This window comes from Podarcis filfolensis (assembly GCF_964270895.1).
Source record: "Podarcis filfolensis genome assembly, chromosome: 12".
Lineage (NCBI taxonomy): Eukaryota > Metazoa > Chordata > Lepidosauria > Squamata > Lacertidae > Podarcis > Podarcis filfolensis.
In genome coordinates, this window is record NC_139614.1 from 44,220,003 (window position 1) to 44,246,166 (window position 26,164).

At 43.8% G+C, this 26,164-nt stretch overlaps 1 protein-coding gene and 2 long non-coding RNA genes across 6 annotated transcripts in view; 2 read left to right on the forward strand and 1 right to left on the reverse strand.

Annotated features, from left to right (window-relative positions):
* WDR37 (WD repeat domain 37) overlaps positions 1–26,164 on the reverse strand; it is a 55,547-nt gene that overhangs the window by 14,711 nt on the left and 14,672 nt on the right. For 2 of the 4 annotated variants that reach the window (XM_083579826.1, XM_083579827.1), the window contains 9 exons: positions 26,028–26,123; positions 25,811–25,875; positions 24,268–24,351; positions 18,010–18,145; positions 16,163–16,234; positions 9,387–9,431; positions 7,385–7,461; positions 5,915–6,152; positions 4,203–4,344 (listed from right to left, as the gene is read on the reverse strand). In XM_083579826.1, coding sequence (XP_083435952.1) covers positions 4,203–4,344; positions 5,915–6,152; positions 7,385–7,461; positions 9,387–9,431; positions 16,163–16,234; positions 18,010–18,145; positions 24,268–24,351; positions 25,811–25,875; positions 26,028–26,123 — 955 coding nt within the window. The remainder of the gene's footprint in view (positions 1–4,202; positions 4,345–5,914; positions 6,153–7,384; positions 7,462–9,386; positions 9,432–16,162; positions 16,235–18,009; positions 18,146–24,267; positions 24,352–25,810; positions 25,876–26,027; positions 26,124–26,164) is intronic. The other 2 variants (XM_083579828.1, XM_083579829.1) reach the window with 1 other exon arrangement.
* On the forward strand, positions 1,541–21,754 carry LOC310746337. Its single transcript, XR_014540648.1, has 3 exons — positions 1,541–2,068; positions 20,658–20,721; positions 21,570–21,754. It is a non-coding gene; the product is annotated as an uncharacterized lncRNA (long non-coding RNA).
* Positions 2,243–3,581, forward strand: LOC310746314. Its single transcript, XR_014540618.1, has 2 exons — positions 2,243–2,880; positions 3,123–3,581. It is a non-coding gene; the product is annotated as an uncharacterized lncRNA (long non-coding RNA).

The window sequence follows — 26,164 nt, forward strand, 5'->3', positions numbered from 1 at the left end:
ATGGTCAGGTGCGTGTTATAGAGCGAAAAATATGGTAACCTGGGTGGTTTCTGAAGACAGTACACACAGCGCACAATCCATTACTCTCACAGTCCCTCTCCTAAGCCATGTGGAATATCCTAGGCAGAAAGTTTAAAGCACTGACATTAATAGTCTTCACAGCACACAAAGCTAAAGTAGGCAATGCAAGTAGGCAGTTGTAAGAGAGGTGGAGAGCTTTGATAAATCTGAAAGTTAGGCACAAAGATACTTGTTAGCATAAAACTTCATTTCTACTAATGGAAGTATTCACAAAATTATAGAATTGTGGAGTTGGAAGGGACGCTGAGGGTCATCAAGTCCAACCTCCTGCAATGCAGGAATCCTATCAACCTCTTAACATACTAACACCTTTTTTATTGAGTATTCTCAATTATGTTTTACACAGAAATTCCCCTTAGAAGCCACAAAAACTGGAAAACTATGTTTACAATGAAACGGAGCTTTAGAATCCTTGTCACAAGTTCAGGAAAATGCCCTAACCACTGTTGGTTCTTTCAGGTGAAGAGGCTAGGTCTTCAATGGTCTTCTGATTAAAGTCCATGCTCCCCAGAACTTCACCAAAGGTAGACTGGGTCTGAAGAATCAAGGCAAAGAGGACAACTCTCTGTAGGTTCTTAAGGTTCTGTTAAGGAGTCTTCCAGGACCATATGCTGGTCTCAATCAACAAGATTGTCTACTGTGTACTAAATAATGCTTTGATGCCCACGATCGCCAGCTACCTCAGAGCACAAGGGGCATTTCATTGACACCAAGGATATGAACCTCCTTCCCAATACTCATGGTGACCCTTGCCAAAGTATCAAACAGTAAACTGACCCCAGACGGACCTTCCAAATAAGGGCCAATGCTATGTTTTGACTATCCTAAACTCCACTTTACAGATAACCACTGTACAACTAACTTGTGGGTTGCATGTTCAGCACTGATCAGTGGATGCCTCCCTCACTACAAGCAAAAATCCACACTGGCTAGATGATGTGGCTAACTAAAAAGAAAAAGAAATTATGTATATGGAGATCTGCAGTGCTCCTTACTTATGGCTAGACCTGCAAGGAAACTCTAGCACATTTGTGGGATGCTAATAGACTGGTAATAGACAGAAAATTATGAGAGAAAGGGGTTGTTTTTAATGCGTTCACCTCTATTTCTTGGTGTCAAAAGTTGCCATTATGGAATTCAATTTGTCCGAAAGGTAATTACACAGCTAATTGCAGTGCTAACAAAGCAGCTTTTAAATTTAAGCAGCACTAAAAACTACAGGTGGGAGGAAAAGCCTAGCTTTTTCATCTAAAGCAGATGCCTAGAAATGTTGACACCTCTCATTCCTTAAACTATTTATTATTATTCAGTAAGCTTAAATGCCATTCTACAGCAAGGCTGACAGTTTACAGGAACATGCAATTATATATTACATACAAAATAAAAACAATTAACAGGGATATAGGACTCTAGCGCATAACCCAGTTCAGCTAAAAGCTTATTGAAACAAGGTGTCCACCTGTCACTTGAAGGTCATAAAGACAGAGGAGTTGGTGAAACTTCCTGGGAAGGTATGTTGGGCACCACCACCAAGAAGGCTCCTGCTCATAGGGCCAGGCACCACAGTTCAGACTGCAGAGAGAATTTATCTGGACAATCTTAAGATGTGGGGGGTGGGGTTATACAGGAGGAAGCTTCCTTCCGATAGGCATGACCTGTGGGATGTTAGCATCCAAAATGCACATGTAATGGGTTAATTGCAAGAGCTGTCATACACTCTGTGGCAGTTATAGCAGTTGGTACAGTTATGGCAGTTAGGAGAACAGTCTTAACAGTCAGAGCAACTTAAGAAACATCCACCTGCACTGTATATTTAATCTGCAATTGCAAGCACACTTTAAAAGAGAGTGTGGTTTTTATGGGAGAGAAAAAGAGAACTAGATAAAGGGTCAAACAGCCCAGGGCTCTCTTCCGCATATTCTCCAAATGGAAACTAAGCTGTGTAGGGTCAAAAACAGCCCTTTGAATTGAGCCTAAAATCAAAAATGTAATTACTGTAGATCTTTCAGCACCAGTTCTTTAAGGCAGCCTGCACAAAGTAATATTCTTGCTACAACTTGTACAGTGCCTGTATGGAAGACCAGTGGGAGACCCAGGCAAGCTCATCTGAACTCTCTAAAGGAAAAGCAGGACATAAGATTAGTCAATTACTTGTGCTGACCTGTGGCATGCTGAGAGTCAGTGCGTGGATCCCACACTTCTAAGGTTTATGCTTCTGAATGTTACCTCCTTCATGGACTTTGAAGAACCCTGCAGGGCATGTGATTCTACTGCCTTTACTTCTAGTCTTCCTGCCAACCGCCCCATTGTAAGTGAGCCCTGGCAACTCACTTGACATTTAACCTCAATCCTTTGTTGCTACTGCTGTGAATAATTATTGCAAGGCTTTTGCATACCATGTGCTCCTTGTTTTGATAGTATCTTCCAGCTGAAATTTGAGCAGTTCCAACACTTTCCTCTTTTTTTATCTGGGGAGGATCATTACGATCTTCAAAAAGATTTTTTAAATATGCTTATGACGGCTTGCTACACGGTAACCTGGACCTAAGTCACAACACACACTGCAACATTAAGATTGCCACACTATCCCTCGGAAATTGAGTAGACTCATGTAGATCTGCCCCCGTTGCCTCTGTCTGAGGGACTGCCAAAATCCTGGATAAGCACTCATCAGCAGATTATGGCAGCTGACCTAGGAAAACACCATTTGACCTTTAAAGGAGTCCAGAAATCCCTACTACCGCACAAGTCTGGGGTTGAGTGCGGGGGGGGGGGGTATATTGAGCAGAATCCTATTTTGTTGATTTTGATGTTTTATACAGCGGTACCTCGGGTTAAGTACTTAATTTGTTCCAGAGGTCCGTTCTTAACCTGAAACTGTTCTTAACCTGAAGCACCACTTTAGCTAATGGGGCCTTGCGCCGCTGCCGCACGATTTCGGTTCTCATCCTGAAGCAAAGTTCTTAACTTGAGGTACTATTTCTGGGTTAGTGGAGTCTGTAACCTGAAGCGTATGTAACCTGAAGCGTATGTAACCCAAGGTACCACTGTATACTGTATTTTGTTTTGTAAACTGCTGACCAAACTTTTTAAATGAAAAGCATAATATAAATACTTGAAACAAGATCATATGAGCATCCCTAGCCTCTACTAAACCTTCTGTTAAGTCCTCCTGCTATAACACTGGACAGGCCCTAGGACAGGAAATGAAAACCTATAGACCTCCAGATGTTCATATGCAACTGCCATCGTCCATGACCACAGGCCATGCTGGCTGAAACTATTAAGAGTCACAGTCCAACAACATCTGAAGAGCCACAGGTTCCCAAGTTCTGCACTAGAAGAACAGGGCTGCTCCAACATCCCCCAATGGGGATGGCCGCAGGTTCCTCACACCTGTCCTGGGGTGGCAGGACTTTTCCAGCAGCCTTCAAGATGCAATGGGGGCTGCTGTTGGAAAACCAGCCCATTGTCTAATGGTGCTAACCTTTTCCATAATGCAGCATAGCTACAGTTTTTTAATGCAGTCTCTTGAAGTCTCATTCTCTGCAATAAGAAGATGGGTATCTTATCTTAATTCTCCTTGGCACTAACAAAGTTTTAATTGGGGTGGGAGAAAAGAGTTTTGATAAGAGAACATCTCAAAATGATTACTGTTAAAACCTGAAGAGGTCTGAAATAATTTGGTACAAGTTCCTCCAGATAAACACTGCAAATAACTGAACAATGGAAGATAGTAACTCTCTCAGCACACCAGGTCTGGAACAAAAATATATATGAAGGACTACACACATGAACTGGATTTTATATTTATAAGATGTAACACAGGTGCTGTTTGTAAGGAGGAAAAAGCTGGAAGAATGGCTTAATGGCAAGTGAAGGATGACAACTGGATACTGAATAAGAAATGATACAGCTACGGGAAGAAATGATGGACATATGTTTGCAACAGGAGAGGGAAACCTGATTTTAAGAAACTGCATTAAAGTAATTTGGTTCGATTTGAAATAATTTGGAAAAATAATAAAAATAATTATAAAAAAGAAAGTAAGCATCTTGTACAAGTAGCCCAACGCAACCAGCCTCCCGCTTAAAAACTTTAAGAAACTGCTGTCACTTACTCTGTATGGCCCTGAAAGACATTCACAGAATGGATAGAAGGGTCTCTGAAATCCCACAGGCGGAAAGTCGTGTCTCGTGATGAGGTCACCACAAGACGTTGGGTGGGATGCGTGCAACAATGTGTAAGTTCTTGGTCGTGTCCTACAACCACAGATGAAAATATTAAGGCATTGAGAATGCATGACCTTTCAATTCCACAAGCACTAGGGAGGAAAAACATCAGACACACAATTCTTCTGCTTTGGTGGCAAACAGGTGGCTTAGAATTTTACTACCTACCCCAGATTCCTGGGCCATCATCGCTAACATAGATTAGACTCCTCATTTCATCTAAAGGAATGCATTTAAGAGCATATAGATCCAACATTTTACCATTCCTCGGCAATACTGAATACAGTTTACTCTACAAAGATCTGCTAAGCACCGAAACAAAAACAGACAGCCTGACTCCTTGATTAACCATGCAGAGATAAGAAGGGCAAGGAAGGTACTCTGAATGGGGAAATATCACCTGGCCAACAACCTGCTAAACTATCTTGGTGTGCCTTCTTCAAAAGTGCAGGGTTCGTGTTTGAGGCAGATGCACTAGAAAATTCTGCATCTAAAGTAGTGCCTGACTTGCCCACGTTGTTGAAAAGCTGTGACCAGAAATGTCAGAGAAGTTAGTCTGCTCTTTGCATGTTGAGTTCTTTGTGGCTTAGACAAATTGTCGTCAAAGCTGACTTGCAGCAGCTGTTTACATTGACTGAATATAAAATTTAAGGCCTATGCTAAGAGCTGCAAAATCACAGGGCTGCAAGGAGCCACAAATCATCTAGTTCATCCCTCTACTTTAGGTACACACCGCAGTTTAATCTCCTACTAATTAACACACAACTGCCACATTATAACTTGCCACTGGCGACAGAGCAGCTGCACACAAGTTATACCACGCCCAGTGCCTACAGACACAAAATAGTTTAGGAAAAACAATCTAGATGTCATTGCTCTATAGGGTGAAAGTGGTGAAAACCACCTAGGTAACTTGGTAATATGACCATATGTAGGAAAGAACCTCTTAATTAAAACTGAACCAAATTCCACAAAACTCTTAATTGGGCAGAAACTGGTCCAATAATCATAACCACATTACATGTTTCATTTCTCATGTCTAGTTAATTGAAGGCTTTGGTTGCACATCTGATGATAATCCATGATATATTAAGCTTCTGTGGCTGGTATAGCAGGTGGAAAATAGCTATAGGAGAAAGCTACATAAGCAGAATGGCCATCTTGGCCCATGTTTTGTGAAAAGATCTCATTTAAATTTTTTTAAAATGATATACATTTTGTATGAATAAAGCAACAATCTGGCCATTTCTGCTTCACATATCTGTTATTAAAGGCAACTGAACTGCCCGATCACAACAGAAAAGCAACCGCTTTGTAAACAGTTCTAGTGCTAGAAATATATTCTACACCCCTCCCCCTTGGGAGTCTGTTTTCAGACTGCACACTGACCCTTTGGGAGAAGAGAAACATGGAAGTTCAAAGAAGAAACGGGGCGACACAGAGTACAGAGGAATCTCACATTCATAATAAACAATGGGGGTTACTCTTCCTTGCCAGGAAGTTTGAATTTCTAAGCACCACGTTAACAGTGGCAGCCTAGAACCCACAATCAGCCTGTGAAACAAACGGACAAAAATGAAACTTCCACACAAAGAGGTACCTGTCAGAGAGTGCACCAGTTCAGATGTCTCCACATCATACAGGTTTGCTGTTCTATCCCATGAAGCTGTCACAGCTTGCTTCCCTCCAACTAGCCAATCAGCTGCTATGACTACACCTTGGTGGCTTTTTAGGAAAGTTAAAGGAGCCCGGATGGTGGGACAATCACTAGAACCATCTCCATCTCCTTCAGGTTCATCTTTATCAGAGAACTCAACTTCATCTTCTCCAGACATTTGCTGTTAATTTTGAAAATATTTAACATGTATTAAAACTGCCCAAGTTGAATGTGGCTTCCATGATCCTTAATGCGGGATTAATCTATCACAAACACAAGGGTTTCTGCTATCGGGATTCCCACTGTGCAATATAACGCCCAAAGCAGGTAATCTGGGAGAGAGCTAGTGAGTCAGATTCCATGAGGCAAAGGATAGCTGAGCTGTTGAGAGTGTCCCTATTAGCATAGTCTCAACAACAAAAGAGGAGGAGACACTTGAAGAAGACATGGGATATAGGAAGTAAAGTTCAATGATAAGTGATATTTAAAGGTAAAGGGACGCCTGACCATTAGGTCCAGTCGTGACCGCTTCTGGGGTTGCGGCGCTCATCTCGCTTTACTGGCTGAGGGAGCCAGCGTACAGCTTCCGGGTCATGTGGCCAGCATGACTAAGCCACTTCTGGCGAACCAGAGCAGCACATGGAAACACCATTTACCTTCCCGCCAGAGCGGTACCTATTTATCTACTTGCACTTTGATGTGCTTTCGAACTGCTAGGTTTGCAGGAGCAGGGACCAAGCAATGGGAGCTCACCCCGTCACGGGGATTCGAACCGCCCACCTTCTGATCTGCAAGTCCTAGGCTCTGTGGTTTAAACCACAGTGCCACCCGCGTCCCTCGAGCGATATTTACTCCCACGTAAATAAATGAAAATATTCTCTCTTTTCAGATTGTAAATTTGTTTGGGGCCTTTTGAGATAAATTTGCACATCAGCAGTAGGGTTTTTTAAGATGTCTTCTGAAGTAGGTATGAGGAAGCTGTGGCCCTCCTGGTGTTGTCAACGTATTTTCCTTGAAGACCTTATGCAAATCTTGATTAAACAGTGTTTCCATACAGTCATGTGCTGCAGTAGTATAGTGATGGGTATGTCCCCCTCTGTTGCTGAGTTTCTAATGGCAGAGATAACATACCAACTAGCTTCCACTGAAGCTATCAATAACAGCCACCTGAGCAGAGCTGCAGGGTGAGCTGAAGGACTTTATGACACAGTCCACCTAGACAATGGTGCGCCAAAAACATGTAGCAGCAATGGAAAATGTAATCAGCAAAATGCTAAGTAGGGAAATAATAATCACAAATTGTTTTAAAGGATGCATATTCTCAAATAGGTTAATATACTATTGCAAAGTTTTAAAATGCAGCATAAAACTTTTCTTCAATATCCAGCATCAAATTGGAGTTAAATCACTTACATTACAGTCTGCGGTAGGCTGAGGTGTGGGCAACTGGACCATGTACCTCCAGATATGAGCTGTCTGATCTCCTGAAGCTGCAGAGAAAGTTGAAAGAATATGGAAATATAGTAGGTAATTCAGATGTCACACTCCCGATCCACTAAACTATGGTACAGAGGATTTGGAACAAGTTGTGAGTTAGAGTGCTTCCTGTCCCACCAGTCCCCTTTCCTTTTCTGCAGTCCTTGATGCAAAACCTCTTGGTTTCCTCAAACCATGGTTTACCAAAATGTATGAACAGGCAAATAGTTTGAAGCAATCTCTCCAAACTGAAGTTTCAAACAATGGTTTGATCCTAGTTTACAAAACTGGCTTGCTCAAACTATAATTTGCTGGTTTGCACATCAAGGTCAAATGGTGTTTGAGGAATCCAGGTAAGAGGTGGGAGAAGGAAAGCTTGAACTTGTTCTCACTGCTTCAAACCAAAGAGGATCAGTGTTAAGGTCATTGCATTTTTACCATTTTGACTCAAACGCCTAAGTTACTTATGCATAAATAATACTTACTTTTGAACAAATACTGCTGCTGACCACTTAGTTAACATTCAGCCTAAATTAAATGTTTCATTATTTGGGGACTATACAATGTTCAATTAAGCAAAGAGAATGAAGCCAGCATGTTCAATTTACACATACACATACACATATACACACACACTCACAATCACACACATTTTAACACCTAGTCATACATATAAATAATTTGCACTTATTGAGAATTTTTTGGTAAACCACTTAGAGGTTTTATTTACAGTTATGAGGCTATACAAGTTTTATATAAACAAACAAACAAACATTCACCCCTTCCTCAGTATCAGTCTTACTTGTTGCTGCATTCCAATGCAAGTTTTAATGTGTGTGCAAGTTCAGGAAAGCTTCCAACATCCCTTCCCTCCCTCATGAATGGCATTGTAAACAATTTTATGTCGTCTATGCGGCCAAAAAATAATTACATCACTCCTTAGGAGGTAGGGTATGGGATGACCTGTAAATGCCTATAATACACACAGATTACAGAATTTTAAAAATTCTGTAGCCTCTTCCTTTTTGACCCCAAAGTTAATTACCTTTAAGTCAACAGATAAAAGTGCAAGCACGCCATCTCTCATACACAGGCATATTTAACTAGAGGATGGCCAAAGAAAAGAGAAATAAAACCTTGTTAAGGTGAGTGAGTCAGGACAACAGAATGCTCTGGAGAAGATGCTTAGAGGTAGAGCACACATTTTTATTCCTGGGTTCAATCTCAGGCATCTCCAAGCAGGATGGGGAAAGATTTCTGTTTGTAACCCAGAGAGCCAACGATATTCCATGCAGAGTAGACAACAATGAGTTAGGTGAACTGATGAAGGCAGCCCTGTTTAGGGAAGCTTTTAATGCTTAATAGGTTATTGTATTTTAGTGTTCTGTTGGAAGCCGCCCAGAGTGGCTGGGGAAACCCAGCTAGATGGGCGGGGTATAAATAATACATTGATGATGATGATGATGATGATGAAGTGGAATGGAGGGGGGATTCGAGAAAGACAATACATCTTCACATGGCACAAAGCTACACTGTGGGATTTGCTCCAATGAGACATGGTGACAGCCACCAAGTTAGATGGCTTTAAAGGGACTTAGACAAATTTATGGAGGATCAGGCCATCAATGGCTAATAGTCATGATAGCCATATGCTACCTACAAAATCACAAGCACTGGAAAGGGCTATTGTCCTCATGCCCTACTTGTGGGCCTCCCGGCACTCTGGGAACAAGCTACTGGGTTAAATAGGCCTTTAGTGTTATCCAACAGGGCTGCTCTTAGGATGTGAATAGTCCGACTTGGTATAAGGCAGCTTCCTATACAGTACTAACCTGACAGAGGTAATCAGCAAACACACACATGAAGCAAGTGGTAAATTGACCATTCATTCCTAAGGGTATTGTGAATATTATTCTGTGAGCCCAAGATAATGACATACCTGTAAGAGCCACTTGTTCCGTCGGATGAAACTTTATGGAATTTACTGTTTTTAAGAAAAACAACAACACAATTATTATGACCAACCAATCCACAGGAAGTCCACACTGTACATGTAGCTAAACTTAGGGGCAGGGGGCACATCTGAACCTCCACTGTGCTTTAAGATCTGTTCAGTGGTTTGTGGGAGGGCTGCGATGTACTTTAACCTAGGAGTTAAAATATATGCTTGCCTAGTGTCTAGTATCATTGTGGGGTGATGTCAGGGAACTGTCATCTGAGACGAAGGAGGTGAAAGGGCTCATGGAGGGTGAGAGAGACCACTCAGCGGAGGAGGGGACCAGCAGGGGGAGAAGTGGAGTTACAAGGGAAAGTGAGTCGGAGGGAGAGCTCAGAGATACTTCAAGCGGGAACAGTGGAGAGGTTTCAGGACCTCCCGTAGGCACACCCACTCCTCGGCGGAAACTGTCACGCCGAGAGTCCAGAAGACGCGTTTCCGTCAAGGAGCTTTTATGCTGGAAGAAGTTCCGTAAACGCCCACTGTCCGATTCAACGAGCGATTGATGGAGCCATGCTTAAGGAGCTCCATCACAGACAGAGGTTTGGGAACTTAGCCAAACTCTGAGGGATCAGGATTTTACGCACAAGCAGCTCACCATCCCATCACAGCAATCGGACAGTCCCTGAAAGCAGCTTGTGCAGAGAGGCATCATGAGCAACCCAGCTGGAGCCGGAGGAGCAGCAGGAGCTGGAGAAGGTCCAACTCTGGAAGAAAGGTACAGAGTTTTGGAACTCCAGCTAGCAATGCAAACGGCGAGGCTAGAAGAAAGGAGGGCGCAGGATGCAGAAAAGGCAAAAGGCGCTACACTAGCAAGAAAGATGCCAGGAATGGTGCAGAAGTTTGGGGGGGACCCCAGGAACTACCAAGCCTTTAGGACAGAGATGCAGTATGCTCTTGAACTGCAGTTTAACGACTTTCCCGATGAGGCATCGCGAGTGGCGTTTGTGATTGGCCATCTCGAAGGGGGGGCGAGAGACTGGGTCCGGCCCCTGATGGCAGGGAATAGTGACATGCTGAAGGACGCGAGGAAGTTTTTTCGCGCCATGGATTTGATGTTTTCCAGCGAGATTGAACAGGGACTGGTGCGCAGACAATTGATGGCTTGCAAACAGGGGAGCCGATCGGTTCGTGAGTACTGGACTGAGTTTACAATGTTGATACATAAATTGGGGTGGGACCTATCGGCGGAACCCATTCAAATGCTCTTTGAAGAGGGGCTTTCTTCGGCGGTGAAAGACGAACTTTCCCGGGCGCCCAGGGCGGAGTCTATGGACCAGCTGACCAAATCAGCGCTGACCATTGGAGCGCGCCAGGAGGCAAGAGCCTTGGAGAAGCGGGAGGGGAAAGGAGAGCGTTGGAGGGATTTCCGCATTCCAGAGATTCCAGAACCCAGTTTCCCGCCCGGAGAGCCGATGGAAGTTGGAACAGCGCGCGCGCGCGCAGTTTCAAATCCCAGTGAAGGGAGGAAGAAGGAGGGAAAGAGCGCCAAGAAATGTTACCTCTGCCAGCAGCCAGGTCACTTTGCCAGAGTCTGCCCACAAAGAAAGGAATGGCAAGGGATGGCGGGAGCTGTTGGGGGGAAGGAGGAGGAAGTCCAGGAGCCAGTAAAAGCCAACGCCTGTCTGCCGCTGTCAGGGCACTGCAGACAGGCCAAGGAGCAGTAAAAGTGCCCACTCCGGAACCTCCAAGACCAGCTCTAGTAATAGAGGTGCTGCTAGAGCTGGCAAACGGATACCCACTAAAGACCAAGGCGCTGTTGGACTCAGGCAGCTCCTGTAATTTTATGAGCAAGGAGTTTGCAGCTGAACACCAGATACAGACACTCCCTTTAAGCAACCCCCTGCAGGTCACCACGATCGATGGGAGGGAGCTGTTGGGGGGAGAAGTTAGCCTACAGACCGTCCCAATGGTTATGAGGGTGGCAAGGCACACTGAAAGGATAGCGTTCAATGTAGCCACCCTGGGAGGGGCGCCAGTCATTTTGGGAATGAGCTGGCTAGCGTTGCATGACCCGCTAGTGGGCTGGCATCAGAGAGTGGTCACCTTTGGGTCAGCACATTGCCTGGAACACTGCAAAGAGGGAAAGGTGCCAGAAGGGGCAAAAGCCTCCCTAGCAGGGATGGAAGTGGCGGACAAAGGGAAGGTGCCCAAACAATACGCTGACCTGAGCAAGGTCTTCAGCGAAAGGGAAGCAGATAAACTACCACCGCATAGAGACTTTGACTGCCAAATTAACCTGGTCCCTGGGGCCCAGCTCCCCGTGGGCAAGCTGTACGCCATGTCAGACAGGGAAATGCAGGAGTTGAGGGAGTTTATTGACAAAAACCTGAAGAGAGGTTTCATCAGAGAGTCCAGAGCGGTGGGGGGCAGCCCAGTGTTTTTTGTGGACAAAAAAAACACGGATAAACCGAGATTGATCGTGGACTACCGGCGGCTAAATGCCGTGTCAGAACCAGTGACTTTCCCCATGCCCAGGATTGATGACATTTTGACCAGGGTGAGGAAGGGAAAGATATTCACGAAACTGGACCTGAGAGGAGCGTACAACCTGATACGAATAAAGAAGGGGGATGAATGGAAGACAACGATGTTCACCCCCCTAGGGGCTTTCGAATATCTCGTTATGCCCTTTGGATTACAAGCAGGCTCCGCCTGTTTTCAATCGCTCATGAACCATGTACTGGGACCTTTGCTCTACAAGAATTGCGTGGCCTTTCTCGATGACGTGCTGATATATTCAGAGAATGAGGAGCAGCATGTAAAGGATGTCAGGGAAGTGCTGAGCCAGCTGCAAGCAAACCAGTTGTGGGTGAAATTGGAGAAGTGTCAGTTCCACGCCAAGGAGGTGGAATTCCTGGGGTACCGCCTATCAGACAAGGGATTAGCCATGGATCCAGGCAAGGTACAGGCGGTGCTGGAATGGAAGACACCGAAAACGAAAAAAGATGTGCAAAGGTTCTTAGGGTTTGGGAACTTTTACCGTAAATTCATCAAGAACTTTGCCCACTTAACGGCTCCCATCACGGACTGTCTGAGCAGCAAGAAGAAATTCGTTTGGACGGCGGAGGCGGAGCACGCTTTTGAGGAATTGAAAAAGGCATTCGCTTCGGAAGAACAGCTCCTGCATGTGGATTTACAAAAACCCATGAGAGTGGAAACTGATGCCTCAGACCGCGCGGTGGGGGCGGTGCTGCTTCAGCCAGGGAGCAATAAGTCGGAATGGAGACCGTGTGCCTTCTTTTCGCGTAAGCTGAACAAATCCGAGAGGAACTACACGGTATATGACCGAGAACTACTCGCCATTCACGAAGCGTTCCGGAGATGGAGACACTTACTAATTGGTGCACAGCATAAGGTACAAGTATGTACGGACCACAAGAATTTGGAGTATTGGAGAACGGCACGAGTGCTCAACCAACGACAAGTGAGATGGGCCCAGGAGTTCTCCAAATTCCATTTTGAAATCTGCTATGTGCCAGGTCCAGAAAACATCAGAGCGGACGCTCTCTCTCGCAAACCTGAATATTTGGAGGGGGAGGGAGCGCCAGAAGAGAGACATATTATCCCAGAGGACCACTGGGTGTGTGGTGCGGCCTGGGTGGGGCAAAGAGAACTGGTAGAGGGAACGGTAAATGATGAGTACGCCCAGGATAAGCTCAGAGGTTTAAGGGGAGAGGGAGAAGACCCCGGAGGTTTTGAAGAAAGAAACGGGGCATTGTATTACAAAGGGGCGCTATATATACCCGAAGGGGAATTGAGGGGGGAGAGTACTCAAACAGCTGCACGACAATCCCACAGCGGGGCATTTTGGGCAACACAAGACCATGTGGTTGGTGACCAGGGAGTTTTGGTGGCCCAAGGTGAGGGAGGATGTACGGGAGTATGTGAGAAGGTGTGACCAATGCCAGAGAGCCAAAGGAGAAAGGCGGGCACCAGCGGGGTATTTAGAACCGTTACCCACACCAGAACGACCGTGGGAGGCGGTGTCGATAGATTTTATGACTGATCTGCCCAAATCCCAGGGGAAAACCGCCATACTAGTCGTAGTAGACCAGTTAACTAAGATGGGTCACTTTGTAGCTTGCTCACATGCAGTCACGGCGGAAGAGACAGCAAAATTGTTTGTAGAACATATTTTTAGGCTGCATGGCGCCCCCTTGAGGCTGGTTTCCGACAGAGGGAAACAGTTCACGTCCAGATTCTGGAGGAAGCTTATGAGCTTGTTGCACGTAGAGGTCAACTTTTCGACTGCCAGGCACCCTGAGACCAATGGGCAGGCGGAGAGGGCAAACGGTATCCTTCAACAATACCTGAGGTGTTATGTCAATGACAGAGAAAACGATTGGGTCGAAAAGTTGGCACTAGCGGAATTTGCTTACAATAATGCAGAGAATGTGTCCACCGGGATGAGCCCCTTTTTGGCTAATTATGGGTGCCACCCCAGGGCGTTTCCAGGGGAAGGAGGAGAGAGATGGAGTGTTCCGGCCGCTGAACTTTTTGTAGAAGAAATGGAAGCGATCCATCGTCAACTCCAACACAACTTAGAAAGGGCCAAAGAAGAATATAAGAGGCAGGCAGACAAGAGCAGAAGGGAAGGTGAAACAATTAGGGTGGGGAGTCGGGTCTGGCTATCAACCCAAGGGTTGCCGTTCAAGGGTAGTTGCAAGAAATTGAGACCCAAAAGATTGGGACCATTTGAGGTCATCCAACAGGTCAACCCAGTGGCTTTCAGACTCCGGTTACCGAACCACATGAAACTGCACCCAGTATTCCACAGGTCATTACTGTCACCATACAGGGGGGAAGGTGAAGGGGTATCCACACGGGGGCCAGCCATAGAAGAAAGGGAAAGCCGCAACTATGTGGCGGAAATCATCGACTCCAGGTGGAAGGGTAATCAGGTGGAGTATTTGGTCGCGTGGGAAGGGGAACCGGAGTCGGAAAACACCTGGGTGAAGGCAGAGGAGGTCCATGACGAGGTCTTGATCGAAACGTTCCACCAAAGGTTCCCCAGGAAACCTCAACCAGTAGCGAGGTTCCGGAGGGAGTACTTTGGCACCACCGACGATGAGGAGGAACTGGAGGGATTCAGGGAATCGGAGTTGGAAGAGGGTACAGACTCCGAGGAGGAGGAGTACTTGGAAACCGGGAACAGCAAAAGGTGGAGGGAAGTGTTCGAAACTTCGGAAGATGAGGGAGGTTCCTTCAGGGGTTTTGCTCCCTCGCCTCCCGCAGAGGAGGGGAGGGAAGGGGGTGAAGGGGGCCCTAGAGGGGAGGTGGATGTCAGGGAACTGTCATCTGAGACGAAGGAGGTGAAAGGGCTCATGGAGGGTGAGAGAGACCACTCAGCGGAGGAGGGGACCAGCAGGGGGAGAAGTGGAGTTACAAGGGAAAGTGAGTCGGAGGGAGAGCTCAGAGATACTTCAAGCGGGAACAGTGGAGAGGTTTCAGGACCTCCCGTAGGCACACCCACTCCTCGGCGGAAACTGTCACGCCGAGAGTCCAGAAGACGCGTTTCCGTCAAGGAGCTTTTATGCTGGAAGAAGTTCCGTAAACGCCCACTGTCCGATTCAACGAGCGATTGATGGAGCCATGCTTAAGGAGCTCCATCACAGACAGAGGTTTGGGAACTTAGCCAAACTCTGAGGGATCAGGATTTTACGCACAAGCAGCTCACCATCCCATCACAGGTGAGGAATAACTTAAAGATAGAACTCCAGTGATTCTAGTGATATCCCATAAGCAAGAGGACTAATGGCGGGGAATGTTCTTATAGAAAATTCCAGAGCAAAGATTTCCAGCAAGAAGAATGGTGCTTGTCGGATCCAGTAAGAGTTATTCTACAAACTATGCAAACTGAGTTAGCACAATTCCAGATTTTTCTGCTTCACACTGCAAGGGCAGGAGAGGCAAACTGATTCCCCATGCAAAAATGCAAAAAAAAAGAACTCCCCATATCCAATTTAGCTAGCACATCAATGGAAATAGACTGAGTGCACTAGCTCACTACAAGCAGTGACCTTTCTACATGGAGCATTCAGAAACCTGACATCTCCCACTTTCATTCTGAAGTGGTACTGTTCAGAATTCTACCATCTCAGTCTGTGTAATGGGTAAAATGAATCTGATCTTTGTGAGAATTTTAATAAGAGTTACACAACAATTATCAAGTTTGAAATCTGAAAGCACGTTTAGCAACCAAACATTTATATTGTTATTTCTTGCTTGCTCCATTGCATTTTATGGAAATGTTCAAATTATAACCACTGCGTTTCAAGTTTTTCCTTTGACTATTAATATGCTTCTCTTTGATTCAAACCATCTTAAGAAACTAGGTTGAATCCCACGGTGCACTTACGTTCATCAAAGGGACACCCTCACCAATGAAAGAGGAGGAAATGTTCCTCATCCTTCTCCCCAAAAATATCTCCTTGGGGGGGGGGGTTTGAGAAAGCCTCCAGAATATGGTGAAAGGTGGCACAAAGGAATGCAATGGGGAAAGGGGAAATTGGCAGAAATTAGTGGAAGCCTCTGCCATACAAAACACTTTTCTGCAAATTGAAGAACTCCTTCAGTTCGCAGAAGGGAACAATTGGATTCAACCCAGTGGCTTTTGCATACTAAAACCATACATCTATACATGCCACTGCAGGAAGAAATTATACATAAAGTTATTTTTCTGACATTCCTGTTCAACAGCAGGGATTTCATCTCACCTGATCCAGCATGCCCACCATATTTCACAAGGCACTTCCCTGTTTCTATGCTCCAAAGCAAAGCAGTGTGATCTGTCAGAATTAAAAAGGAAGGGAAATCAAAGAAAAATGCTTTAATTTAGGCAATGGAGGCCCTGCAGAATTATAGTGGCAGGTAACAAAGCATACAGCTACCAGTGAGACATGTGCTAGCAAAGTATGCCCCTGTATGTTGAGCTTGACAACAAAGGGAGTTGGAAGTTGTACATACAGTTATAAGTCAGAGAAAATGCATTTCAGGGGAGTCCTCTTCCTGTGGCTCTCAGTAGGAAGAAAACTTTTACAGTGATTGGAGGCAGCTTGTAGTTCAGGCTCATTCACACATGCATGCCCATTATTTGATTTCTCAGTACTCACAGCAGACTGCCTATTGGTTGCACAGAAAAACACTGATTTTGAAGTGTCCTAACTTCCCTGTGCTGTTCTACCTATGATGACTTATTCACACATGAAAAGCCCTACTTGGGGTTTCCAATTACTCAAGTTCGGCAGGATCCCTGCTGCAGACATTCATTCCCCAATGTCTAGGACACTAGAAGACTGCAAGCATGGGGGCATGTGGAAGAGGAAGGGGACGTTTCCCCCACCCCCGGCTCATGGGGGCTAAAGGGGGGGGGGAGAAAACAAGTGAGAAAGGCCTGAACCACCACCCAATTCTGCAGTCATCAAGCAATGAGCATGCATGTCTGAGGCAGCCTTAGTGAATTCGGAGGTGTTGGCGAGGAAGTTAGCTGTACTTTCTTGACCAAGTGCAGGTCTCCAATTTCTCTGAATCATACCCTCCTGCTCTCTTTGATGTCCAGCAGATGGTGCTAGCGTATCTCAGATTCCTCATTTATCCTCTCTTTCAAAGATAAAAAGTTATATTGCAGTTATATGCACATTTACGGCCCCTGGTTCAAATAGCTACCAGCATATTTCAAATTCTATGGGATTATCACTAGTCCCAATACAAGAAGTGTCCTTAGCGGGATAATCTTTCAGCAATGGAAGCACAGATAAGTCTTAAAACGGATAACAGAAATTAGGTCATATTTCTAAAGTTTGGTTTTGGGGTCAATAGTGGGTAGGCAAAGAAAAGGTGGTGAAAGACAAACCTGAAAGGGAAAAAATAAAGAAGAGAATGTAACAAGAGAAACCTGACACCTGCATAGCATCTGCAATTAGATGTCCACTACCTCTTCCTACTGTTCCATCTTAAAACCTGAGTTACACTATTTTTGTGACATTTTGCTTAGCCTAATAAAGATGTATGGGTCCCAGGGTATGACTTGAAGTCACTTGAGGCCACCACCTTGCTGAAGCTAAGCAGGTCTGAGTCAAATGCTAGTCTGAAAACATGCCCTGATTTGGAACAGTGTTTCCCAAACTTGGGTCTCCAGCTGTTTTTGGACTACAACTCCCATCATTCCTAGATAGCAGGACCAGTGGTCAGTGATACTGGGAACTGTAGTCCAAAAACAGCTGGAGGCCCAAGTTTGGGAAACACTGGTTTAGAGTAATGAGAGCGGTCTCTTTCAGTCTTTGGGTGGGGGGGATCAAAGCTAGGGTGGTGGTGAGTGTTGCTCCACATCTGTACAGTTTGGTTGGAGAAGATCTGGTCCCATCAACTCAATAATCCAATAGGCAACCCTCTGAATCACAAACGTGCTGTTTTGCATCTGATAAAGGCAGGGCTAAGGGTCTAAATATGGGGCAGGACCTGAAGCCACCTATGGGTCATTAGTTGGCCATGTTTGGTTTAGTACACCCTTTAAGATAGTACACCCTCATAAATAGCAATGGAGACAAAAAATAAAGAGTATTACCAGCAGATGCTGTCCCCAGCACCAATGGCTGAGTTTTCGTGACACTGACATCCCAAATCCCATCCCGATGACCAATGTACTCTTTCACCAGCTGGCAAATGGCTCTAGACGTCGTAGTTTTGAAACTAGATACAATCTAAGGAGAGCAAGAGCAGATATGAGACAAGAAGAGATGTACAATTGTTTACTATCCAGCTCACAAATGCACAACATAAAAGCCATTAATACATTTAACTGTAGCAGATTTTATGGATGCATAAGCTCTAGGATGTTCTCTCCTAAAAAATAATGGGACCAAATTTGTCCTGTGTCAAATCAGGACACTGTACTGTGCGCGCCAGAGCAGAATTTGGCCCAGTGTAAGCATTTTAGGAGGTCATAATGCAGCAAACTCTCAGATTTTCCTTTCATCTCTCCTGATAAACAGGTCGGTATAATCTGAGGAGCACTTAGCTTTTCTTCCGTCTATGTTTTATATATGCCATACAAGTCTGTTTCTTAAATTCAGCTGGCCAAAAATGGGTAAGATGCGGGAGAAGGAAAGAGCTGTGTAAAGATCTAAAGCTAAGAGCCATTTGAAATGGCAAAATAAAGAGATAAATCAGCTGGTTTTAACAGTACACTGGAAATAACAATTAACCTGGAAGCACAGCCCAGTTCCTTTTGCATGTTAATGAAACATTCTTTCCAAGAAACAAAACAAAAAGGGAAAATTGACAACACAAGGGAAAACTAGGGGGGCGGGGAGCAACTAATGTTTAGAGATGAATCCCTTTGTTTGCCTGTTCTGATTAAATGCCTTTTGGGGGGGAAATGGTGAAAAACTTTTTTGAATTTCAATTGCTAAATTAAAAAACAGTGAAGAGGAAAAAAGGAAATAATAGTTCACCACCCCACCCACCGCCAACCTGTGGGCAGAGAATTTTTGGTACTATTTGTATCAAAGAAAGAGCTACGTGCTTAAACGCATAATTATGTGTCTTGATTTTGGTAAATGCTGGGAGTTTAGGTCAAAGGTAGAAGAAGCCACAGGAGACAGAAAGAAAAGTACAGAAATATGTATTGGACCAGAGGCCTAGGGACTTTGTCATACCCTTTTAAAAGGTTCTTAGCATGGCCTGCAGCTCCCCAACCACTTTTCACAGGAGTTGCTGAACCATAATTCAGGTCAGAAAGCAATGTCCCCAAGGTACAAAGGCTGGTCCACCAATGGCTGCTCCTGCATAGCACAGCATCAGACTCTCCTGGAGTTAATTTAAACCCACAGAGCAGGCTTCAAGAAGTGTGGTGTGTGTCAAATGTGCAGGTCTGCTTGTGTTTGCAGCTAAAGGGGAGAGGAATGGGTTAGGGAGAAGACCTGGACAAGGATGCAACTGACAGAATGGGAGGGAGTGGCAGCTGCTTTGACAAGCAAGAGGACTTTGGGAGGTCCTCAGTGACATATGGGGAAGGGAACTTATATGGAGCAGAGTTAGGGGTGAATGGGGTGCTGATGAAGGGGCTGTGGCAGAGGAGATGTGAAGGATAGCACGCTGGGGTTTGATGGCGAGATGTACTTACAGACCCTACTTTTGCACACATGCTCATTAAAACTAATGATTTTGCAAAAAGTTATAAGGGTGTTCAGTACCCCTGGCAGAAGATAAAAGCCTAAATGAAAATCCCATGATGCCAATTGAAGTCTCCGATGTCTAAAAAGGTTGGTTTATGTTACAATAATACTTCTAATATTCCCCACCAACAAACTACACCTGCTGCAAAGCAGGGATAGGAAGCAGGCTTGGTTTTCCAAAATAAATAGCAATATCTACTCAAGATGTCAGCTTTCGGGAGGAAACATACCCAGTGCTTTAAACTGGAAAGTATTTCATAGGACTTAGGTTTCCTGATCTCTCACCATCCTGATCTTCCTTCTCTGGGCAGTGCCCTCCTTAAAATCTTGCTCCCAGAACTGGATACAGCCTGAGCAGTGCAGAATTTAGCTGGGAGCAGGAGCACAATCGACGGGCAAGAGTGGGCACTTGCTTCCAATGGAAAGTAGGTAGGAATGCTGACTGCAGTGTCAGACCACTGAGAGAAGTGGAGAGGGAAGCTAAGAAGGGAAGCACCTCACCTGGTACAGCCTACATCCTTTTCTCATTCACACACTGTGGACGCAACACCTGCACAGCAGCTTCTAACAACAGTGCAGCAAAGAGCATCATATACCCACCTATGATACACAGCTTCAACTATATGCTGTATAGGCTCACCCATGAATTATTTAACCTGCTTGGATGTGCTCATATTATTAGACTGGTTTTTGTGGGGGGTTGTTTGATCTAGTTCTGTTTTATTGCGTTTTATTGGAGGAGTGTTTATCTGAACCATTCTGGGATCTTCTATATTTAAAAGAAGCCTCCACAGTTGTGCTAAACCATGGTTTAGCTTAGCATTACATGCAAACTAGGTCAATGTTTTTAGGTGCATTTCTAAGAGCTGTTTTCAAACAGAAAGAAAACATGACAAGCAAGTGTTTCAAAACATGTGTTATTCCAGTATACTTGGAAAGTTGGACTCCTTACTGAGGATATAATATATTCAAAGAGGTGAGCTCCCTTCTGAGCATAGGTTTGTTTATTGCTACACTCATGTATTTTCCCCAACAGGAAATTTGCAGTGCAGCCAGTTCTATCCATGTCTAAGCCAGAGTTCAATGGAACCTACCATCAGGTAAGTATATATACTATATATTATGTATATATGCCTTCTGAACTATTTCAGATTATTAAAATCATTAAGAGAATTAAAATGCATGATGGGAGGCTACTATATTAAACTTTTTAATTAAAAAAAAAAAGAACTCCAGAAGCAGTCTTAAAATTACAAGTAGTTATATAAAGTATTTGGTAATCAGAGTCTAGTTAAGCCAAATTCCTGGATGCAACATGTACCATCTTGTAAACAGGAAGGACTAGAAGAAGATTGCAATGCTATGGGTAGTGAAAGTATTCCATTTCCCCCCTCTTTATTAATCTTTATAATGATGAAATGAGACCTAGATGGAATCGTAATTAAGTGGTTAATGAGCAGAATTGTTTCAAAGCAAGTAGAAGCAATAATTACTATGGATGCATTGAAAAGGAAACAGGTTAATTCTTGCAGAACTAGGTAAAGATTAGTACTTGAACCATAGTGTGGAATTAATCATAAAATTTTCAAGGCAGTATTAAAATGCAGTTGTCAGACTTAATAAATGTCTTCAAACAAAATGGAGTTACGCATGAGAAGTGGAACAGTAGAATTACAGCAACAGGACTCCGATACCTCTCAACTGTTAAATAAGAAGTGGGGAAGAGTCCAACTAGGCTCTTGCACCCACCTCACCTCACAGAAGGAAATGAATTATGGGAAGATTTCTTAAGTTCTTTAAACTTCTGAGGAAACTAAATATTCTAATGCTTTTGAATTCTAAGAAGCAAAAGTACTCAAGCATACATATAACCTCACAGCTTGTTTTTTTTTTGGGGGGGGGGACATTTACATTATTTCTTCCTGCCTTTTTGGCTGCTTTATTTCAGTTGGGAGAGTCCTCCTGCCCTACTCTACAGAATTCTACACATCTGTTACGGATATGGAAAGTATGTTAAGCTAGAAAGGCAATTTATTTTCAAATCCGATCCATTAAAATGAAGTACAACCAAAAGAAACAAACAAAAACCTGGTACAGTATTGGGATGACTGCAGATCCTCATATAATGGGTAGGGTCTATCTCCAATTGATACTACTTGTCTGAGGATCCTGCCCCTTGCTTTCCTGCAAACCTACCCTGTTACTCAGCAGCACGTGCCACCAGCAGTTGTTCTAATGGCTGCTAGCCTCAGTAAGTGCATGTACTCCCATTTGTTTCCATGTCTGTTATGCATGGCAATCATGTTCCAAGCATAGATGTCCATTTCCTTCTCCCAGACCACCCAGCATATTGATTAGCAATCATTTCTTACTACTTATGCTGCTGTATGCCCCATCCAGGTGTCAGTGGAGCAGGACATTATCGCTCCCAAGCACTGCAGAACTGGCCCAAGGCCACAGCACATGTGAGCACCTTCTATGAAGTGCAAGTTAGTCAGTTGCTAGGCAGGCTTCCAGTTTAGTAGCATGGGATGTACTACAGTGGTACCTCGCAAGACGAATGCCTCGCAAGACGAAAAACGCGCAAGACGAAAGGGTTTTTCATTTTTTGCGTTGCTTCGCAAGACGATTTTCCCTATGGGCTTGCTTTGCAAGACGAAAACGTCTTGCGAGTTTGTTCCCTTTTTTCTTAAAGCCGCTTGAAGAGGCGCAGTTGCGACGGACCGTGCTTCGCAAGACAAAAAACATCGCAAGACGAAAAGACTCGCGGAACGAATTAATTTCGTCTTGCGAGGCACCACTGTATAGCTGCCTGCCAGTTAGTAATGGGCTTGGTTCTCATGCAGACAGATGGGACAAGAGAGGGAATGGTCGAGCCATCCCGATTATGGCAGAGGTGGCATCTATAGCGGTGGGAGCAAAATAAAATAATGAATCATGTGGAATCTTAGGTGAAGAGCAGTTCTAGCTGCAGCTCTTATGGGATCTTCAGTAGCAATCAGCAGTGCTTGTGAAGGGGGAACCAACTCATCCTAGTCCCACTGCTGCCATAAGCGTCTTTGGCTGGCATGCCTTTCCCCTGTTATCCCCATCATGGCAACGAGCCGAGAATGTGATTTAAATCTTCCTGCCCATCACTGTACTGTGGATTAATATATCTCCCTTTCCACTACATTATGGGGTCTGTAACTGCCTGCACAGGTATCGGTTGAAGCATCTACTTTTTACTTCAGCCCCATCTGCTTTGGGCAAGCAGCTCCCAGAGTGTTTGCTTGCAGTGCTATGTGGGCCTTGAGCAGAAAAAAATAAAATAAAATCCCCCGCCCCCCCATGTTTTGGAGATTTTATTTGAGATTAAGGTCCCTTTTGCCAGTGCTGGTGAGATTGCTTCTAGAGAAAAGTTCTGCATCACTGACAGGATAGAAACCCCATGAACTGTTGAGATAATGCCTAGAACAGAAACAATCTAATGCAGATTCTCCCACCTGGCATGTTAGGGCAAGAAGAATCTATTATGATGTGAGTGTTACCTAGAAACAAGTTTCACTCAATGTCCAGCTTATGTAATTAAGGCATGGCTTATTAAGCCAGAAAATGCCTAAACCTTATATACGCACATGCAGCCCCTTGGCTTCTTCCTTCACACCAGCAGGGAAGGAAACCAGAACACTGCAAGTTCCCATTGCATGCAAGCTGGGAACTATGGCTTGTGGCTTCCAAACAAGCCAGGGTGCAAAAGTCAGCACTGAACTAGTTAACTGCACTTTCTTGGGCTTTTCTACCCCCCACTCAAATGATGCAGGAGCAGAAGAGGTCCTTACAAATGAACTAAGCTGCTGCATGTCCTGGCTTATGTAGTGGGACTCGATTACACAATTGCGTTTTCTGTGTTGCTATCACACAAAAAAGAGTAGGGTACACATTTGCTTAAATAAACTTCACAGTCATTAAAAGATAAAATCTTCTTAAAGGACTGTCCAAGGAAAAGACTATATCTTTTATAATTTTCCATTCGTTAATGTTATTCTTGCTGCTTAATACATTGTATATGAGCTCTTGTGAGGTTTTGAACTTTGCTTGATTTTAGTTCCAGCTGCAGCAGTCCTGAATTAGTCCTTTACTAAGTAGCCCAAGATTTTCTGCAGCATCTTCATAAGAAAATAAACACCAGTCTTTTTGCTACTTATTCTCTGCAATACAGCATATGCTGAATCCTAGGTACACTTGATAAGCTCCCCACCCACCCACTGGCTACAAAACCCCTAAAAACCAAGAAAAGCAGTGTGGAGAATTATACCAAATTTATTCAGTTTAATAAAGAAAGTAATGTCCTAGTTTGTTTTAACTGGGATGAACTCGTCAGTTTGTATTAATCCAGACTGGTGCTAACACCTTCATCAAATGTAGCAAAGGAATGTAATGAGGGGAAAGCTGCTTTTGGTTTTCAGATTCTGACCTCATCAATTAGTATCCAAAAGCAAAAGCAAGAAATTGTTAAGGATGGCACTAGGTCCTCCAAGAGGGCACAGTTGACAGATATGATATCCATAGAAGAAAACTGGTTAAGATGGCATTCTGCATGTTCCACCGCTCACTACTGTTTAGCTGGGCATGCATACTAGCACACTGGGAAGCAAAGCAGTTACCCAGGAGTCTCCACCCCATATTTCCCAGCTTCCCACGTTGAAGTTGCGAGGTCCACCTGATTTGCCTGGGAAAGAATTTGAGCGCTACATAGCAAGTAAGAAGAGATAAGTATTCAGCACTTTCTTTAAAAGAAAAACAATTTATAACACACACACACTCTTAATAGTAAATGTCTTTATTTTAATGACTATTTAAGAAAGTGAACTGCTGTTCGTATTTAATAGATTAATAATGCATTAATGCAAAATGGAGGAGATATTTACATCCCACAACATTCATATTGACATTGCGAACTATGTAGAAAGACAAATGAAAATGAAAATTAAACTGAAAATGAACACTAAAAACAATTCATTATCAAATTTAAGCATCTCAGCATTTTCTCATAGGTTTGCACATTCAAATTACATCTGATCGATTACCAACTTTTTAATCTATTGACTGTATTTGCCTAATAAGCGTGCATTAAAAAGTACGATCAAAAGTAAGCTAAAAAAACTACCCTGAAGTATTCTGTACTGAAGAGTGCTCCACACACTTTCTTCAGCTCATTCCTGACCCAATCCAAATGGGGGGAGGGCCTACAAATTTGAAATCAAAGTCCTTTTCTAATTCCCAGTATGGCCACCTCTCTAAGTAGCAATGGTTTGGGCAACATTCAGCATAGACTCAGCAGTGGAGATGGGAGTATAAGCTACAAGCCCTGCTGGATTGCAACAGCTTTCTGAGTTTCCTAGAAAGAAGAAAGGCTGACCAACTCCAAACTGTGTTTATGCAGAAAAAAACACATGAGCTGGGGAAGTGGTCTTGACCTTAGCTGTTCCGGAAACCAGCCAGAAAGCAAAATAAGTAAATAGGGGCAGTTAGCAAACCCAATGTAATTTAATGATCAACACTGGGTAAGTGTGATGTGTCTGATCCTATATTTGACACTGCCACCATAGGAATTTATAATATTTATTTAGCTCTGTTCACAGCAGACACCAAAAGTTTACATTTGAACCTAAAAAGCAATATATTTTGAAAGCCCTGTGGAAGATAACAGCATGAAAGTTTTGTATGTGACTTTCTGAGTAATACTTGCATGAGGCAAGAACACACTATTGATCGAAGTATCGATCAGGTCACTGGTAACTGCAATCAGAAGATGCATCCAGTTCTATGAATCTACATTTTGAACGAGGACATGTCCATGAATTAGTAAAATTCATGGGGGAAATGGATGTAACATCTATTTAACTTAACTACATTTTATTCCTACAGAATTCCTCACAATCAAAATGCTATTAGTTTCTATCTTCTATTAACAGGTTTTTTTAAACCCTCTCACAGCTCTCCCTTGCTGCAAACCTCCTTTCCTTTCCAATGCGTTCATTACATTATTTTGAAGCAACAATTCAGAGGAGCGGAAAACAGACGCCAACGATTTTGCTAGCCTTCACTAAGCATATCTACAAATAGAAAGTACTTAACAGAAAACTGCCAAATTTAGGCCAGCAAGTAAATACTGCAGGGAAATAAAAGGTTCAATGTGTTTCATACCTTGCTAGTAGATGCCTTGTAAGTAGTCTTTAATTTCTGAGACAGCTGACTGGTACTATGACTGGCTGTTAAGACAAATAAATTTAAAGGGAGTGAGTTTCTAAAGGCCGTTTTATTATTTTATTCAAACATTTGTGATAACACCCTTCCAACAAATCACCAACTTAAGTTATGAAAAGCCAATTAAGAGAAGTGTACTTGTCCACCTTCTTCTTACCTTTTGTTTTCAGCTGTCCCTTGCTCAGTTCAGCTCCATCAATGGTTTGGCCTTCAGCTGCTAAGCGTTCATTAAGTGTATCAATCTCTCTACGTACTAGCAGTAGCATAAAAATCAATGTTAATGAAGATAATAGG